This window comes from Narcine bancroftii, chromosome 1 (genome assembly GCF_036971445.1).
Source record: "Narcine bancroftii isolate sNarBan1 chromosome 1, sNarBan1.hap1, whole genome shotgun sequence".
NCBI classification, from domain to species: domain Eukaryota; kingdom Metazoa; phylum Chordata; class Chondrichthyes; order Torpediniformes; family Narcinidae; genus Narcine; species Narcine bancroftii.
Genome location: NC_091469.1, coordinates 106,416,200 through 106,429,509, shown reverse-complemented (window position 1 = coordinate 106,429,509; position 13,310 = coordinate 106,416,200). Strand labels below are relative to the sequence as shown.

Sequence of the window (13,310 nt, the reverse complement as noted above, 5' to 3'; positions counted from 1 at the left end):
ATCTCCAGGCACATATTGCCTCCTTTGTCCTTAAGTGGCCCCACCTTCGTTCTCATCATCCTTCTGTTCTTCACGTATGCATAGAACACCTTATGGTTCTCATTAATCGTGCTTGCCAAGGCCTTCTTGTGTCCCCTTTGAGCTCTCCTTAAATTCCTTCCTGGCTACCATATAATTCTCATGAGCCCTTCCTATATTTTGCTTCCTAATTCTAATGTAGAGTTTCTTCTTCCTCTTAACTAGCTATCTCATCTGTTTTGTCAACCACGGTTCCCTTTTCCTGCTATCTTTTTCCCCATCTCAAAGAGACAAACCTATCCTGAACTCAGTACAAGTGGTTCCTAAACATCGTCCGCATTGTTTCCTCCCATGAATGTCTGTTCCCAATTTACTTTCTATAGTTCCTGTCTCATCCCATCATAATTAGCCATTCTCCAATTAAGCACTTTCCCATTTGTCTGTTTTTATCCTTGTCCATAGCTATGCTGAAGTTCAGGGAGTTGTGGTCACTATAAATTTAATGCTCCCGAGTGAGAGGACTGACATCTGACCAGGTTCATTGCCCAGTACCTGATCCAGGATGGCCTCTCCTCTCTTTGGCTGGTTCACATAATGACAAATTCTGCCCCATCTATGTCTCTTGTAGTCAGGAGGTGCCAGTCAATATTAGGGAAGTTGAAGTCTCCCATAACAACAACCCTGTAATGTCTGCACCATTCCAAAATCTGCCATCTTATCTGTTCCTCAGTATCCTGAGGGCTATTTGGGGACCTACAGACTACTCCCAGTACAGTGATTGCTCCCTTCCACCCACACTAACACAGCCGTCACTCCCTCTGCAGCCATGATACTATCCATGACTAGTAATGTTACACCACCCCTCTCTTACTGCTGTGACAGAGTATTTCAAGGTGGTTTGGGAGGAATTGTTAGAGCAGCTTGCACACACACACATTTTAAAACACAGAATATTTGCAGGGCTTTTGCAGAATGCTTTTTGCAGGAGGCAAGAAAGTATTGACAGCAGCTTGCTTGGGAGAGCATGTGATCTTTGCAGGCAGAGGAGAACAGTTTTGCTCTCAGAGAGGGAGGGTGTGAAACAGAGATAGAGAAGAGACAGAAATCAGTTCCAGAAGAACACACTGGCAAACTTTGGAAGGCTGACTGTTCAAAGGAGGAGGTTGGCGGTCTGAAAGGTGACCTGAAAGAAAGAGGATCATCTGGAGAACCCTGAAGGGGGCAAGTTTTGTCAGCAAGACTGATTGAGAGGAATTAGTGTGGATGTCCTGGAAAAGAAATCTCTCTCTGAAAACCAGCAAGAACCCTCCTGAGTGGTAACCATTTGCCTGTTAAGCACCAAAGACTGGTGAGCTTTGTTCATGCTAACTTCTGTGCAGAGTACAAGAATTGCCTGCAACCAATGAGATTGGACTGTGAACCAAAGAACTTTACTAATCTTAAATATACATTACACACACCTGTGCTTAGTGTTAGTGGGGGGATTAAGTAGTTAGGTAGATTAAGTTAAAGTTTAATTCTGTTTTCTTGTTCAAATATAATTAAAAACTACTTTTGTTTAAGTGATCCTGTGTTGTGGTGCATATCTAATGCTGCTGGTTTTTGGGGTCCTCTGGACTCTGTAACACTGCCCATCCTATTTCTTTTAAAACACCTAAAGCCCTTCATTACAGGAAGAATGCAAATACTTTGGAGAGGGTGCGGAGGAGATTTACCAGGATGTTGCCTGGATCGGAGAACATGTCTTCTAAAGCAGAGCGAGGACATTTCTCTTTTTTGCAACAAAGGATGAGAGGTGACTTAATAGTGTTATACAAGGTTATGAGGGAGTTAGATAGTGTGGATAGTCAGTACCTTTTTCCAGGTGCGACAATGGCCAGTTCCAGAGGATACCTGTGTAAGGTGAAGGGAGGAAATTTTGGGGAGATGTCAAAGGTATGTATGAGTGCCTGATATGTATTGCCGGGGGTGGTGGTGGAAGCTGGCACAATAGGGACATCCAAAAGACTCTTAAACAGGCACACTGATGAAAGAAAGGTCCAGGTAGGTAAGGGTTAGACTGTTGTGGAGTAGGTTTCCATGGCATCATGGGCTAAAGGGCCTGTACCTGCTCTAATGTTCTATGTCGTATGATCAAAAGTATTATCTGGCAGACAAACTGCAGTGCAGATCCTGTCAATGCCAATCTACTAGCTCCTTGGGCAAGGTAGTATATGTCATTCTGTGATAACAAAATCCCAGCATCAATTCATTCTTTGCTTTAAAACATTCACCCTCTTCTCTTCCAGTTTTCTGTCATGTGAAATTTCCATATGATTGCTTTTTATTTTCTGACTCTAGTCACTTGCATGGTGGATATGGTATCTTCAACCCATAGCTGGAGGTAGCAAGATTTCTGTGTTTGCAGTTTGGAGTGAAATTTAAATTTAGACATACAGCACAGTAACAGGCCCTTCCATCCCACGTGCCTGTGCCGCCCAATACACCCAATTAACCTTCAACCCAGTACATTTTTGGAATGTGGGAGGAAACTGGCACACCTGGAGGAAACACAGGCAGATGCAGGGAGAATTTATGAACTCCTTACGGACTGTGCCGGATTTGAGTGGTGTAATAGCATTGCACTAACTGCTACACTATCTATGGTGCCCTGAAAGCTTCCTTCATAAATTGTAAATAGTGAAATCTTGGCCTGTTTATTTGAACACAACTGGCAGCGTACCAGGGGCGTGCAAGAACCAGAGCAGTGTTCCCAAAGGCTCTGAGTATTAAATTCACAATTACTTCACACCCAGAGCTGGTTGTTGGCAATGAGCCATCACCACATACACTTCAACTACAAGAAAAGATTGGACTTGCTTTCTCTGGACTTGCCAGTGTCACCTTTGTGCATTAAACTCTCTCAGAACTCAGTGACTTGGCTATGCCAAGTTATGGCTCATGAAACAAATCAATCTTCATGAGTTTATAAAGCAGGGCATCACATGACACTGTAGCCAGTTGAGTGACCCAGGTTCTATCCTTATCTCTGGAGCTCTGCATAGTTTGCATCCTTTCCCACTGACGTGTATCGGTTTTCTCTGGGTGCTCCAGTTTCCTTCTACATCTTCAAGATGAGTGTTATCTCTGGTGAGCAGGTGAGAGGTAGAATCTGGGAAGAGTTGTAGGGAAAGTGAGGATCTGTAGGGTTAGTGTGAATGGGCGTGGACTCAGAAGGCTGAAGGGCTATTTTCTGAAGGATATGACTCTCTAGCTCATACAGAGACTACGTTCTAAAATATTAACAAATTCTGAAGAAGTTAAATATTTATATAATCCTAGCTATTTAAAGAATATGATGAACTGCACCTTATAAGACCATATGACATAGGAGCAGAAATAGACTATTCAGCCAATTGGGTCCACCCCATCATTTAATCATGAGCTGATCCATTTTTCCACTCAGCCCTACTGTCCAGACTTCTTCCCATAACCTTTGCATCCATTCCTCTCCCCTGCCATGCTATCCATGTGCCTGTTCCAGATTATAGGTTCTCCTCCACAGCTGACATTGGCATGGAATCGTTGCAACATACCCAATGACTGGATAACATGAGGATTCTGGGCATAGAGTTCAATCACTGATGGATGGCTGCCAAGCATTTGGGAAGTCAAAGTTCATGCATTTACATGGAGGATTGTTGAACCCACTAGCAACTTCGTAGGGAATTGCGACATAGTTGTCATTTTCTGACCTTGGTTTCATCCTCTGGCTCCCCTGCCTTTTCCTTCCCAATCCCTACTAACACTTGCTTTTTCCATTCACCATCTATTTAATCAAGTCTTGTTAAATGGTTCAACTGAATAAAATTCTTTGCACCAAAATTCAAGCAAAGGTGATGCTTGCCAACTGCTAATACATTGAAAGAACAATCTTGGCATTGAGAACTCAAAAAAAAAATTCAAAATAGAATCAAGTGTGGAGCTTGGATATCCAAATAAATTTTACAGCCGAAAATTTTCTTCATTTAGTTTAAAGCTGAATATTTATTGCCTTCTAATTGTGTTCACACTGAATGTATCAGTGATAAGTGGAGTTCCACAGGAATCTGTTCTGAGACCCCTCTTGGTCGTTTTTAATAAATGAGCTAGATGAAGAGGTGGAAGGATGGGTCAATAAGTTTGCAGATGATACACAGGTTGGAGGAGTTGTGGCTGATGCTGGAGGTTGTTGTAGGTTACAAAAGGATAAAGACGGGATGCAGAGTTGGGAAGAAAAGTGGCAGATGGAGTTCAATCTGGGTAAGTGTGAGGTGATGCATTTTGGAAGGTCAAATCAGAAGGCTGAGTACAGGGTTAATGGTTGGATACTTGTGTATGAGCTGAAAGACCTTAGGGTCCAAATCCATACATTTATCAAGGTTGCCACACAGGTTGATAGGAGAATGAAGAAAGCCTGTGGGATGTTTGACTTCATTAGTCAGGGGATTGATTCAAGAGTCGAGAGACCATGTTGCAACTCTACAATTTTTTGGTGAGACCACACTAAAAGTATTGTGTTCAGTTCTGGTCACCTCATTATTGGAAGGATGTGGAAGCTGTGGAGAGGGTGTGGAGGAGATTTACCAGAATGTTGCCTGGATTGGAAAATAAGTCTTATGAGGTAAAGTTAGCAGAACTGGGACTTTTCTCTTTGGAGTGAAGGATAAGAGGAGACTTAATAGAGGTCTACAAGATTCAGAGAGGCATATAGGGTGGACAACCAGCACCTTTTTCCCAGGGCAGGAATAGGAAATACAAGAGGTGTTAAAAAAACTTAGGGGAGGCTTCCGAGGTAGGTTTTTTATAGAGTGTGGGTGCTTGAAATGCCATGCCAGGGATGGTGGTGGAGGCTAAAATACTTGGGGTATTTAAGAGACAATTAGACAGGCACATGGATGGAGGAAAAATAAAGGGTTACGAGATAGGAATGGTTTTGAATATTTCTGGTAGCTATATATAGGTCAGAACAACTTCAAGGGTTGAAGGGCCTGCACTGTGCTTAATGTTCTATATAAATAGTTAAAACTTAGTCATAAGAATTTCAATGTTTGTTTCTGTAATATTTGATGTCTACTTCTAGGAAACGTCAACCACACATCCTTGAACTTGTGAACACTGATGTCAGTTGATTTTTATTGCTCTATTTATTTCAGGGTGACCCAGGAGTGAGGGGACATTCTGGCCAAACAGGTGCCCCTGGGCTTCCTGGTCCTCCTGGCATGCCAACAATTTACCTTTGGGGAGGTGCACATGAAGTCTGGATGGCCCTCTCTGTAAGTCTCTAATATTATGGTTTACTTCATGATGAACGTCAATGGAAAAATAAACTGAACGGTTGTCATATATTTGATGTATATAATTATATCTGAAGGGTCTTCTTCAACAGTGTAGTTGTTGCTCAGGAATAAATACTGTTTTCCAAGTTCAGGAAAGGTACATCCATGAATATATTTGGCTCTGAGCCCAGCCCTGGAATCAGCAGAAAAAAAATCCAAAGCTAATTAAGGACAAAAAAAAAGAGCTCTCAGACTCCTCAGGGCTATGAACTCAAGCTGGAGAAAACTGGGGAATTTTAGAGATGTCTGCTTTGGAGAATTTGCCATTTTTCATTGTCTTTGCTTTCCTTTCTCTTCTGGCCGCGCACGGCTCTCTCTCTCTCAGCCCCCACACACACATCCCTACTTTCTCTCTCATGCACGTGTGCACATTTTCTCTCTCACGCTTTCATTCTCGCTCTCACGCACGAACACGTACCCTTTCTCTCTCACAGGCACCTTTGGTCACACGCACTTTTTATTGTGCACACTTTCGCTCTCTCTTGCGCTCACTCTTTCTCTCTTGCTCGCTCTTGCGCACACACTTTCTCACGCGCTCTTTCGCTCTCACCCACGCACACGTCCTCTCGCTCGTGAACTTTCTCTCACACTCGCTCTCTTGCACGCACTTTCTCTCTCGCACACTTTCTCTCTCTCTCTCTCTCACACACCTAGCAGGTGGGTTGATATCTAGAAAGATTGAGTCACAGCGGTCATGGAGAGTACAGAATTGAAATAGGCACTTTGACTACGACTTCTATGAATGCCTTTCTTGCCTATCTACACAAATTCCTTTTGCCTGTAAATGGTCCTTATCTTTCTATGCCTCACCTATTTATGTATCTGTCCAAGTACCTCTTAAACATAATGACTGTATCTGATACCACCACCTCCACTGGCAGTGATTTCCAACCACTCTCTGGTGGAACTTACCCCTCAGATGTCCTTCCCTGTCACTGAGAACTCAAAGATATCCCAAAAGGAATCAACTGAGGAGTTTGGATATCCAAATACATTTGGAAACTTTGCTGGCAATTTCCTCTATGTGATTTCCAATAACTTGACATTTACCAATAAATGTGACCGTTACCCTCTTTAATCTACATTGAAAGAATTTTGTCCAGTTTTAATGAAAGCAAGTTCAAGTTCAATTTTATTACATCTGACTACATAATACAACCAGCTTCTGGCAGCTCAGTCATTGATTATGTTGGGACAATAGAGGGTCTGGGATGTGGGGCCCTGCAGTCCCTTGGCTTTTGTCCAAATCATAGAGCTTTATAATACAGAAACACAGTCTTTATCAGCAATATTATTCTCACTTGCATTAATTCCATATCCTGCTCAGTCAAGTAGCTGCCCAGATGTATTTTAAATATTGTTGCCGTTCCTGCCTCCTCTGAGTTCAATCCTGACATGAGCTGCTCTTTTTATTTCTCATAATTTGTAAACGTCCTCCCTCTTCCCTTAACCTGTGCCCTCCAGTCTTAGACACCACTATCCTGGGACACAGACCAAGCCTACCTATGTCTCTCGTATCTTTGCTGACCTCACAACTTTCTCCGTCCCTATTGAGTCCTCCGGACAAATGATGTTAGTGTCATTATGTGAGCACCATGGTCCTGAGAAACACTACTTCAGCTGGTTGTATATGTACAGGCAGATGATAATGAACTGGAGGTAGATTGCTGGCTAGAACTAAGCAACCTGTGATGTGCTTGTTCTGTTTGTGGATCAGGGAATCAGAACCAGGTTTTTATTGTAACGAATATGTCTCACAATATGTATTGTTTTGCAGCAGAGGAATTATGCATTTCAGGTGCAAAATTGCAGAGGCTGCGTGAGTGCTGGAGGCAAATCCATGAACACACAGTGAATCTGAAGGGAATCTCTTACTTCTCTTTCTCTCGTGCTATAAGGGGTGCTGGGTGACACTAGTGGTGACTCTTTGCCTGCCTTACGATAGGCAGAAGGAAGTTTTGTTTAATGTTACATGTTCTGTACTATTATACAACAATAAAGGAATCTTGAATAAGTTGTATTTCCCTAAACACACTATTTAAAAATAAATAATGTGGGCAAAAGAAGAGAAAAATAGTGAGGTCATGTCTGTGGTTCATTGCCCATTCACAAATCTGATGGTGGAAAGGGAAAAGATGTTTTTGTAACATTTTTAGATCTTCAGGCTCCTGTACCTCCTTTCTAACAGCAGCAGTGAGAAGAGGGCATATCCTGGGTGGTGAAGGTCCTTGATGTTAGAGACTGCTTTCTTCAGACACTACCTCTTAAAGATGTCCTCAATGGAGTGAAGACTAATGCCCATGATGGTCCTGGCCAAGTTTTCTGTAGTCTTTTACTGTCCTCTACATTGGCACCTCCATACCAGACAGCGATGGAACCAGTCAGAATGCTCTCCACCTTACACATAGAAATTTGCAATAGTCTTTAGTCTTCAGCACAAATCGACTCAAACTCCTAATGAAATATAGCTGCTGGCGAGCCTTCTTCATGATTGCATTGACATGATGACCCATAATAGATCTTCGTGGATGTTGACACCTTGGAATTTGAAGTTCTTTATTCTCTCCATTTCTGGACCCTTGGTGAAGACTGGATTGCCTTCTCCTGGTTTCCCCTTCCTGAAGTGCACACTCAATTTTGAAGTTTATTAAATTAAAAGTAATGATAAAAATGGATTGAATCAGTCATATTAAGATGGATTTCATTGCATGATTTTATTTACTGATTATGAAGCCACCTTAAATACAGAAAATGCAATTGAAGTTTTAATCCATTGATTCTCTTCTATATCTTTAACAGCAAACTCAATTCTATCACATGTTATTGGCAGGCTGGCCTGTAAGTACAAAATGTAATTCATACTAAACTCTTAAACTTCAGTGTTCCAGAAATATTTCATAGAATGGCAGCCATTTTGGTGTCAGGATATAAAGGTGGCTGTGTCTGTAGTAAAACAAGTTCCTATGTTTAAACTGTTGCTGTTTGTAAAATGCATACACGAGGTCATTTCACACTCGTGCATCTTCCATGTCCAGGAGGGAGGAGAGTAAACGTGGCCCCTCCTCCTGAGCCTATCTGGAGCTCTCAGCATTATTGGCCTGAGCTGACTTTCCTCCAGTTTTTCTTTCCTTGCCTGAGGGAAAACAGGTGGGAGAATTATTTTATCCTGTCAGTATGCAACCCAGATTTTCGAATCTGAACACAATCTGCTGGAGGAAGTCAGTGGGTCGATCGGCACCAGTGGGAGAGAAAGAAGGGTCGATGTTTCGGGCCAGAACCCTTCATCAAGGCTTGATGATCGTGATCTTGAAGAAGGGTTTCAGCCCAAAACATTGACCTTTCTTTCTCTTCCACTGATGCTGATCGACCTGGCGAGTACCTCCAGCTGATTATGTTGAGCTTCAGATTCCAGCATCTGCAGTTTCTTCAGATTTTCAAATATTGGGAAAACAATTGCATTAAACCAAGAAAGTCTGGTGGAAGGAAGAACAACATTGTAGTTTATTGACTAAACAGAAATTACAGTATTGAATAGAGGAATTGGCATGTTCTATTGAAGTTGTATAAAACATTGGTGTGGTCAAATTTGGAATATTATTTTGGTCATCTAACTGCAGGAAAGATATCAATAAGATTGAAAGAGTGCAGAGAAAATTTGCAAAAATGTTTCCAGGATTTGAGGAGCGGAGTTACAGGAAAAGGTTAAATAGGTTAGGATTTTATTCCCTGGAATGTGGGAGAATAAGGGGAGATTTGTTAGAGATGTACATAATTATGAAGGGTAGAGAGAGAGAGAGAAAATCAAGCAGGCTTTTCCACTGAGGTTGTGCACGACAAGAACTGAAGGTCATGGGTTAAAAGTAAAAAGTAAAATGTTTGAGGGGAACATGAGCGGGACTTCCTTCACCCAGAGAATGGTGAGAGAGTGGAATGAGCTGCCAGCTGAGAGTGGTGGATGCAGGTTTTATTTTGACATTTAAATTAAATTTGGAAAGGTACAGACTAGATGCACCAAAGGTCCTGCTTCTGTTCTGCATTGTTCTATGTTTAATGTAAAGTTGTTATTCCTCGTTGTGAAAATTCACTCAATATTAGTGTCTCAAAGGCCATCAGTAACAGGAATGTAAGAATTATTACAGGGTACTATGTTAAGCGCTGTATGATTTGTGCTACTTTACATTTTGATCTGCTGATGCTGCATCTATTTTGTGCCATTTTTAGATGCAGCGTGGAATTTCTGGCCCTCCTGGCCTCCCTGGAACACTCGGTCTTCCTGTAAGTAGAAACCAGAACAAAAACAGGTTAGCGCGACGCTATTACAGCGCCAGTGACCTGGGTTTGAATCTGGCACTGTCTGTAAGGAGTATGTATGTTTTCCCTGTGCCTGGACTTTCCCTAGGTGCTCCGGTTTCCACCCATCCTCCAAAATGTACGGGCTGTAAGTTAATTTGGGTGGTGCATGTTTAAATGGCCAGAATCCACTTCTGCTGTGCTGTAAATAGTTTATTTTTAAATAAAAGCAGCAGAAAACAAAACAACTTCAAGCAAATCACTGAAACCCATTAGTGTCATGGTTCAGCTGCTCAGTCAGCTGAGAAACAATGCCAAGTTTTGAAGATGTTAGTCTCGGAAAATGAGAATGGGATTCATAAAGGCAGAAATGAAGACTCGAGGTATTTGGGGAGCTGGCATGGACCTGCTCTCAATGCTGGTGCTCAACGGTTGAATGCACTGCATAAGCACAGGGGTCTGAATTAGGGCTCCAGGTTCATTCAGATGCTCCTGTACCACAATTCATCCTTTTCTAAAGTGGCCCATGCACAATTGTATCTTGTTCCTTGTGCAGACACAGCACTGATATCCAGATTAGGTCAGGAAGAGAGCAGCAGGCAAAATGTGCACCTGTTGAACCAATTAAAACCCAGTACAAGCATTGGAACTGGGACCCAGGATAAAGAACACGAAGACCCCTCTAATGTCTGGCTGTGGAGGTATGAAAGTAGCAGAGTGTTGTCTGGTTTAAGTGTGATGAGATGAGTTTATTGTCATACATATAAGTACAGTGTACAGATGCATAAAAATTCTTTCTCGGTGCAGGCAGCACAGGTATGTAAGATACACTGGAGATCTTCAGCAGGTCATGCAGCATGCAGAGGAAGTAAAGGGTAACCAATGTTTCAGGCCTGAGCCCTTTTGTCAGGTATAAGAAAAAACAGATGTACTTGGAATAAATTGTGGGGTGAGGGGGAAGGAGGAGAAGAAATGAGGGCAGAAAGAGAAAGAGCATAGGTAAGAGGAAATCGATGAGGAGAGGTATACAGGTAAGAGATGAAAGAAAACGCAGCAACAGCGTATATAATAAATATTCCCAGTTTTGGAAAGGATAATAAATATAAAGAATAGACAGATAAATACACATTCACAGTTACAGATAGTGCCGCATGGGTGGCACGGTTGGCAAAGCAGTTAGCACAACACTATTGCAGCACCAGTGACCTAGCGTTTGAATCCGGTGCTATCGGTAACGAGTTTCTCCCCATGGGTTTTGTTCAGTTGCTCTGATTTCCTCCCACCCTCAAAGCGTACCAAGGTCGTGTTTTTGAATCTTAGTTAATTTTGTGCCTGTCTCTTTAAGAGAACTATTGTTTGTAGCGTTACCATAGTGACTATGATGTAATACGCTGTAATATCCATCCAGGCTAACGGCTTGCCTCGCATCCTACACAATGTGAAGGAAGCGTGAGCATGAGAAACTTTTATTTGAATTTTTATATATCTTTAAGCTTTTGTATCGCTACATATTTTTGTATCTACATATCTTTGTATCTCTACATATCTTTGTATCTCTGTCATGGAGTAATGCTTTGTTATTCACCATTATGAAAGTTTTGTGGTGAAACTATGCAAAATGTTGATCTGTTCTATCAACGAATTAAAACTACATAAAGTAACAGCCACAGAGTTTGATTTATTGGATTAAAGAGATCTAAATTTGGGATATCGCAGCTCAAGTTTTGGAAGATGATGCTTTGAAATTAGAATATATTAGAATAAGGAAAGTGTTGTCTATAGTCGTAGGTTAATTGGGATATTTTGGCAGCACAGACTTGTGGGCCAAAGGGCCTGTTACTGTGCTGTACATCTAAATATTAAAAAAACAAAAACTGCCATTTCAATAGGTCTTTTTTCTGTTCCCAGAGTAGTTATGGCCAGGGTTCTTAACACTCCTAATTTTTGTAGCTCAAATGGAAGATCACTGTGAGCAGGCAGCAAAATAATTTAATGCAACCTCAGATACAGGATAAGTGTTATCTCCCACAGCACAATACTGGACTTGGAAATAATAGTTGAGCATGAGCTGGCTTTTCAATGGTCGCAGCAGATGGATACTATTTCCTTGCTGACGGTTTGTAAAGTGGTAGCAGACGCAGATGGTGTTCTCGGAAGGCTGTGAAAGTTATCGCTTACTTTTATTGATGACTTCAGATGGACTCACTTTGAGATCTCACCATGGATAATTTAATCTTTGAAGCTGGCACTTTGTATGGTGACCTGGAATCATGAGGAAATTAGATGGTGGCATCTCATTTTCATTTTAGTTCTCTCACTGTGGCAAGTTGTGATATTTGTGTTCCTCTAATATTCAGCAAACAGCACAGAGACAGGTCATTGAACCAGACTAGTCTGTCCCAATCAGTGGGCACACTTCTGAATTAGTCACATCTCCCAAGTTCTGAAACTACTTTTTTTTTTCACTTGCACTAATCGTCTTTGTGAACGTTTATTTATTTATCATCATTTACACTTATTATCTCCTTTTGTATGGGGTAATTCAATGTCTTGTAGCAAAGTATTCTTTACTGTCACTTGATCCAGGACACTTACTATATAGTAGTTCCATGTGAAATTAGATGTTATCTGTCTCAAGTAGAATTGGGCTTCTACTTGGTCAAACCATACATGTGGTTGTGAAGTCCAAAACATTGGCAATTTCAGAGCCACAGCATGTATCGAAGAAAAGATTTCCATCGGGGTCACAAATGTAGCAAAGTATTCTATATTGAGGTACTATAAACATCGGTGTGCACATTGTGGAATCACTGGACATGTTGTCAAGTTGATGTATTCACGGGGAAGTCAATGTACATGCTGTGGAGTGTAGTGCAAGACTGACACCTCCAGGCTTGCATCACTGCTTTTGTCGCATGGACAGGAAGTGACATCATCAGTGATGTTATCAGGCCAGATAAAAACCTGTGTTGGATGCAGGACAATTTCCTGCTTTTTCCACAGAATTTTTGCCATTTTTAGGAGCTGGTTCGCTTACTGGTAAGTGAGTCGCCATAGTATCCTATTGTAGTTGATGTGTTTTTGGTTGCAGCATGTACGGGTTTTGATACATCCATACATTGTACTTCCTGTATGTGTGTGACAATCTATTCATCTCATCACATCACATTTAAGACAGAACTTTCTGGCTATCATAGCTCCACAGGCCTGGATTAGTGTAATCATCATGTTCTTTTGTAGAAAAAAAAATAAATGGGCAGAGTATTTTCTAAATGGGGAGAAAATTAAAAAGTACCTAGATGCAAAGGATCCTATTGAAGGTAAATTTGTATGTTGAGTCGATAGTGAAAAAGCCAAATGCTGGCATTCATTTCAAGAGGAATAGAATAGAAGAGCAGGGATGTGATGATCAAGTTTTATAAGGCACTGGTGAGACCTCCCTTGGAATATTGAGAGCAGTTTTGGACTCCTCATTTAAGAAAGGATGTATTGATGTTGGAGGGGGTTCAGAGGAGGTTCACAAAGATGATTCCAGGAACAAAAAGGTTATTATATGAGGACAGTTTGACAGCCTGTACTCATTGGAAATTAGGAGAATTGGGGAGGGGGGGAGGTGCGGGTTATCATTGAAACATGTTGAATGGC

At 41.5% G+C, this 13,310-nt stretch overlaps 1 protein-coding gene across 6 annotated transcripts in view; it reads left to right on the top strand.

Moving 5' to 3' along the window:
* The window catches only part of LOC138762226 (collagen alpha-2(I) chain-like), a 512,086-nt gene that overhangs the window by 247,507 nt on the left and 251,269 nt on the right, over positions 1-13,310 (top strand). For all 6 annotated transcript variants that reach the window (XR_011356852.1, XM_069935862.1, XM_069935881.1 and 3 more), the window contains 3 exons: positions 5,193-5,312; positions 8,175-8,213; positions 9,597-9,650. Coding sequence is in view for 5 of the 6 variants with exons in the window: in XM_069935862.1 (XP_069791963.1) it covers positions 5,193-5,312; positions 8,175-8,213; positions 9,597-9,650 (213 nt within the window). In the remaining variant the exon portion in view is untranslated. The remainder of the gene's footprint in view (positions 1-5,192; positions 5,313-8,174; positions 8,214-9,596; positions 9,651-13,310) is intronic.